General features: G+C 41.6%; 1 protein-coding gene across 3 annotated transcripts in view; it reads right to left on the bottom strand.

Annotated features, from left to right (window-relative positions):
- Window positions 1–3875: 3875 nt before the first annotated feature.
- SIPA1L1 (signal induced proliferation associated 1 like 1) overlaps window positions 3876–6483 on the bottom strand; it is a 388865-nt gene continuing 386257 nt past the window's right edge. For all 3 annotated transcript variants that reach the window (XM_054025262.1, XM_054025263.1, XM_054025264.1), the window contains one exon: window positions 3876–6033. In XM_054025262.1, the coding sequence (XP_053881237.1) occupies window positions 5890–6033 (144 nt within the window). In that variant the 3' untranslated portion in view covers window positions 3876–5889. The remainder of the gene's footprint in view (window positions 6034–6483) is intronic.

Here is a 6483-nt window from a genome sequence, read left to right as displayed (position 1 = left end):
AGCTTGTCCTTGAGTGGGTGCCAATCTTAGTTAATTAGGCTTTTTTGGGCACTGCAAATTGATGAGGGCAAGGTATCTCTTTTGGTTACTAGCAGTGCCCTCTGCACAACATCCCCACCAGCTGCTGTTCCAGACCTGATGATAGGTACGTCCTTCTCAAGAGTACAATTGTGTGGAGCAGAATTCTGAATCAGGGATTTGGTCCATGCATTGTTATGGGTGTATAAATAAAGCTGACTGTAGTTATGCAAAATCCTTGGGAAAAAATCACTGCACAGTAGGAGACTCATTAGCCACATGCAGCACCATAAACAACAGACATGAAGCGATGGCTACACATCTACACTCCGGGCAGCTGAGATATTTGGCCTTTGCCCTTGAGTATCAAAACACTGGGGACCTATATTATGCCAGGCCCTGTGCAAAAGTAAAGAGAGCAAGGAACTTTCCCTCTTATCCCCTGCTCAGGGGCTGAGCATAATCGTTCCTTGCACATGGGGAAATACAGTCGGCACTGAGTTAGTGCCTTCAGCAGTACTAGCCTCCCCAATGGATGGGTAAAAGCAGGACTCTGCTCACGTCTCTCAGTAGCCAGGAGAGCTGGCCCCACACAGAGGAAAGCATGTTTCAGGCTTTCAAAATGTGTAGAATGCAAATCACACTGTCCATAAGCTGCTGGAGGTACAATGCTCTTTTAGCTTCTGTAGGGCAATGCACTTCCACCTCATCCATCCATCTTAGGTATTTCTATGTCCTACATCATTGTAGTATCTGAGCACCTCACAAGCTTTAATGTATTTATCCTGACAGCACCCCTGTGAAGTAGTAAAGTGCTAGTATCTCATTTTATCCTCTATTGAGGGCTGTGGCCAAGAATGCACAAGCACCCCGATCTCCATCCACAGCTTATTATTTAGTCCACTTTAATTGAAGGGGGTTCAGAAACATATGAAAGTTTCAGAAAATTAAATGAGGATGGCAATGCTTGGGGTCATTTGCTGTCAGGGGACATGACCAACTGGGTTAAATAGAGGCTGGATAATTGGAGTTACAACCTGCTACACTACACACTGAATAAGACAAAAATGTTGAATGACTTAAATGAACTATTTTTCCAAAAGTGAACATCTGTTAGGGAAAATGGTCTTACTTTAGAATTTCAAAGGAAACATTTAGCTCCATATTCTTCCTTAGCTTCATCTCCACAGGCAGGATGGGAGGATTTTAAGTCCCTACTCACTAGAAACAGATAGATTTGAGGGAGTTTCCACCAGCTCCATCCATGGTGGCTGTTCCCACACTCTTACCTGTTTCGCCATTTTTGCTCAGCTCTGCTCTCTCTTCTGTTCTTGCTGCAGAAATGGAGGGAAGGCTGGTGTCTCTCTTCCCAGTGTTGCTGCTGTACCCTCTGGCTTGAAGTAGTAATAACAAACACCAAGTACATGGTTTCCATAATCAGCATCCCCACTATACAAATTGTTCCAGCACCCGTCTCTTCAAGAAAATTGAATTGTAGATGCCAACTGAGTTAGGAAATGACAACCACCTCTGTTCTCCTTCTGTCTGTCCAAGGCAAGTTGCTCTGACTTCAGACTAACCACTCAGAATTTTACAAGGAACCAAGCAGACAGCAAATGAACAGAACCCTACTAAAAAGAGAGACTGTTACAGGTTCACCCAAAAAAATAACACCACCAAATTCATAACAAAGAAAACTGTGGCCCCCCTACCTTAAAGAATGTTTGATGGGTGTCTTTGTTGTGTAAGAAAATGCCTACTGAGCCCTACCTATTCCTCAGAGTCTGGGTCATGTCACTGCCTCAAGCAGGACATCTTCACACTAGATGATGTTTTTTCTTTGTAATTGTTTAGTAACTATTACTATCTGACTTCCTATAAGGGCAACCCATGGCACACTATTAAACGTCAAAGCTCTCAGCGCTGGCCTGCACTAAGTATTTAGGAGAGGTTTTCAAAGGAGCCTACAGCAGTTATTTAATTCAATGGGAGCTGGGCACCCATCTCTCTAGGCTCCTTTGACAATCCAGAGGGTGAAGTCTCATGTACAGATTCCTTGGGTGGAAAGGCAGACAGGACCCCCTTAAAGAGTTTGCAATTTTAGCTTAATCTCTGTGATCTGCCTCTAACTGAAAGGTTTCAAGAATGTGGTTTGAGGAGCCAAACACAATTTGACCTCCTCAAACGTAGCATGGACTGCAAGCAATTCACTTCAACAAGAGCTGCTGGAGGCTCAGCACTCAGTGGTTCCCTCTGCTGACAAAGTAGACAGTATCGTACCTGCCACGGATTATCACCACAAATCATCACTTGATGTTTACTTGTTCTGTTCATTCCCTCTGAAGAACCTGGCAATGGCCACTGTTGGAAGACAGGATACTAGGATAGATGGACCATTGGTCTGACCCAGTATGGCCGTTCTTATGTGGTGCTACCCTGTGGTGCAATGCATAGGATGAACTGGTGCTCTATTGGCTCACTCTTCTCCCCACTATTTCCATGGAAGTAATGAAAGAGGAATCCTAGGAAGGCCAAATTTGGGGAGAAAGTTTGAACTGATCTTTGTTGTGATATTGTTGTTTTTTTAATAAAACCAAAGCCCAGGAAAGGAGGCAAGTTGGCACTTTCCCTACCATACTGAGTGTACCAGTTTTTAGCATAGGCTTCCTCACTCCCTTCCCGAGACACACACACACACATATGCAGTGAAAGGGAAGGGATAGTGAAAAGTATGTGAAGAGGAGGAGAGAATGAATGTGTGATACAGATTGAGGAGGATGAGTCAGTCAGTGGAGGGGGAATGAGTAGACAGAATGTTGGAGGGAAGGAGGGAGGGAGGAAGAGGGAATAGACGCGGGAGAGCCTGCACTCAAAGTTTTTGAACTAACTTTGGTGTTTGTTCCACACCTGGAAACAATTATAAGAGGATACCTGACTGCAAGGTGATGTCAAAGCTGATCAATTGCACATTTTTATTGCTGGTGGCCTCAAACAACAAGCAATACCCTACCAATGAAGAGGCAGGTACAAACAACTGTTTGCATTTATTTTTCTGAATAATTTTAGTAAACTCTGCAAGTTAGGTCTTCTTGCACTGGTTTCCTGCCAAGTTGCCAATGTGGCCCATGGTACGTAAAGTTTGGGAACCTCCAGCTCTACCTGAATGTGAACATGGGTGGGGTAATTCACTGAGAAGCACTAACCTTTGTTCCTCAGTTCTAACTGCAATAAAAATGGACTTTACACTGGAAAGATGGAAGCCAGTTCTCTTAGCAAGATTCCATAGGTCATACCCAGTCAGGTGCTGACATACACTACTGTTGCCCAGAGAATTCCCTTGTGGCAGCTATTTCTCTGTTGGACTGAAATAGATTTACCTTTTCACTATCCACCTTTTGGGGATGCCATGGATCTAGCCATTAAAAATGGGGCTGAGAAGTAACACTCTTGTTAGGACAAATTTTAATTAAAGTGCTACCCGACTCACCAATGGATACTTGTGCCAGCAGTGGACCTAGAAACTTTTCTACCAGCTTGGGGAAGCTGTTGCATGAGAATCAAAATTAAAAGATAAAAAAATTGTTCTTCGTTAGAGAAATAGGAATATTCTAATAGGGAGGAGGGGAGTGAAGATTTTTCACTAGTAGGCATAGAAAGCATAATGGTGAAATGCATGTGTATATAAAAAGGAATGGTCAACAAGGGGAAAGCAAAAGAAGAGACTACTTGGAGAATGAAACTCGTGTCTCCTTGAGTGCTGATGCACTGGTGCAGTGAGGAAGGGCCAGGAAAGGAGGCTGTGTCTTTAGGAAGTTTCAAACAATATTAAAAAAAAACCCAACAAAATCAATAGAAAATGGTTTTAGAAGAGCCTTTAAAATGAGTTTTATTGTCAGAATTTTACAAGTTGCCTTTAGAGGCTTCATACAAGAACTCTGTTGCAAAACTCTAATAAATAGTCTGCCCCAAGTCCCAAAACTTTTTTAAAATAAAATAAAAACCAAACCAAACTTAAAAATAGAAGAGAATAAGCAAGACTTCAGGATGCTCAGGGATGTTAGCAATATTTCCCATTTACAAATAATATCAGGCATTATACAAATCTCCTTCATACAAGTCATTTTTTAAAAAATAACAGGACATTCTCAACCTTTACAAAAGCACTCCAGAAATAGTTCCAAATGGATTCATTTCCATGACAAGACACTATCAGAGAAGAATTCCATGGGGATTATCACCACAAATCAAGCTTTAGGTCAAAGTGTAGCAAGTTTCTCTGTAGTAGGATTAAAGAGCATGAAAAAGGGCATCAGAGAGAGCTTGGAAGATTCCCACTGATTATTTCTTTTGCGAGAGTGGGTGACTGCGGAAGAAGGGGAAGCTATTCCTGAAATGGACAAATAATACAATGTTACTTGTGTAAGGCAATGTGTGTTTCAATGTGAAGGTGTTAGTGGATGCATACAGAGAAGGGCAAAGATGATACTTCACTGCATGTGGCTTGCATCAAAATCAGTGCAGGTTGTAGTATGAGTTATATTGTGACACCAAAAAGGTATTTCTGGAGAGGTGACATTTTATGGCAAGTTTATAGCTCCTTCAAAGAAAAACAAGTTAATCTTCCTGGTGTCAGGCAGGCGGGGAAGGAAATCTTATGCTAACCAGTTGCACTGGGAAATCCAGACATCAGAGATCCAAGAGTTAAAATACTGCTTCCCTCCTTGTCCCACTACTTAAGGAAGGGGACAAAGTCTCTAACTACAGCTTTATATTTCCCCATTTGCATTATCCATAACAAGGTTATTAAAGGTTTACTAATGCCAAAGACCTGCTATATAGTTGAGATTAATAAACATTTCTTCTGCCTTTTTTTATTTGAAAAGTTCTATGACCAAACTGGGTGGGGATGGGAAGGCAGGTGCAATGACAATGGCATATATGGTGTATAAGAAAATGCATACAGTTTGAAAAAAAATCAAACACTTTACAGCGCCAGCCAAGGACCTACTATATATAGGTAGGTAATAGATCCCCAGATAGGGGAGGGACGGAGACAATACTTAAGCAGAAGTACAGCAGTTACTCTCAGTATTCTCTCAGTCAGCCTGACGTAGCGTGCCATTTAGCATGCCAAGTTGCACTATTCCTAAAGTACCTGGCAACCATTGTTTCCATAGGAAACAAAGGCAACTAGAAGTGCTAATGCAAGGACGTGTGTGATAATCTGACTCATCCATGGCTCAAGTGTCTACTCTCTCTTCCAATGTTCTGATGCTGATTGTACTGTACCATACACTATGGGCATATGTTCTGTATAACATATGTGAAGACAGCACTAGTGATCAAGCACAAATCATTCAGGAGACACCTAAAACATTGTTTTAAATCCCCTTGTCTGTGGCATACTTCAGAAAACAATGTAAGGAAAGCAGCAAAATAAACATTTCTTTCTAGTTTCCTAGGAGTCATAATATTTATCAAAGCAGCAAGGAAAAGCAGATTACCTGAAACAGATAGAAAGGAGTTAATAGAAATAAATAGAGGCAAATAGACCGAACAATTCTGGTCCAGCCTCCAAATCATTTTGTACATAACAGGTAAAGAGATAATGTGCAAAAAATAAAGACATTCACATTTTAGCCATTAAACTTTTATTTTACCTTTTTTAAATTATTTTTTTGTTTTTCTACAAAAGGCAGACAATGATTGTTGATCTGCGATTGTTCTGAGTGCGTGCAGAGGCGCAAAAAGGGGTCATCAGAGTACGTAGGGCGGGGAAGTGCTCTGATTATACTTTCACATATCATGATTAAAGCTAAGTCCCACTAACAATTATTTATAACTGATGTTTTCCTTCCCCATTTACTGTTCTCAGTTCATATCAATCGTGTTGAAAACCCATTCAGTGAATTTCTTCAGTTTCTCGGATGCACTCTGGGACTCCTCCTGTAACCGTAAGTTGTCTTCTCGCAAATGTTGCACTTCTGCCTGAAGGTTGGCTTTGTCTTCTTTTTCCTAAGGGATGAGGAAGAATATGAGAGCTCAATGGTGATTCCCAGTCACATTTCCTGCCCTTGTCAACAAGGAGGACGCCATCCTAGAGAGGTATTATAGTTTTGTTTCCCCACTTTATAAGAGCTTTAAGTGCATTAACACTCGTGTTCCTGGCTTTAGGATATTCTAGACCCATGGGCTGTGTGGTGACATTCTTTCCTCCCTACACTCCTTTGGCACAGATTGTTGGGATTTCTCAAGACTAAATTCTAATGTAAATGCTAGCTCCCCAAGTGATCACCTGAAAATGGTCACAATCTATTCCATGCTAATGCAGCCCTCCTACGGTGTGACTGCTGAGGAGAACTAAGTAAGATGGCAAACACCTCCAGGAATACTGTACCGCGTAGGAGACCTTTGACCTGAGCACACCAAGATCCTTTCTGTACAGAAGCATGTATTTCAGCATTA

This window comes from Malaclemys terrapin, chromosome 4 (genome assembly GCF_027887155.1).
Source record: "Malaclemys terrapin pileata isolate rMalTer1 chromosome 4, rMalTer1.hap1, whole genome shotgun sequence".
Lineage (NCBI taxonomy): Eukaryota > Metazoa > Chordata > Testudines > Emydidae > Malaclemys > Malaclemys terrapin.
The sequence above is the reverse complement of the archived record's forward strand: the minus strand, read 5'-3'. Positions and strand labels throughout refer to the sequence as shown.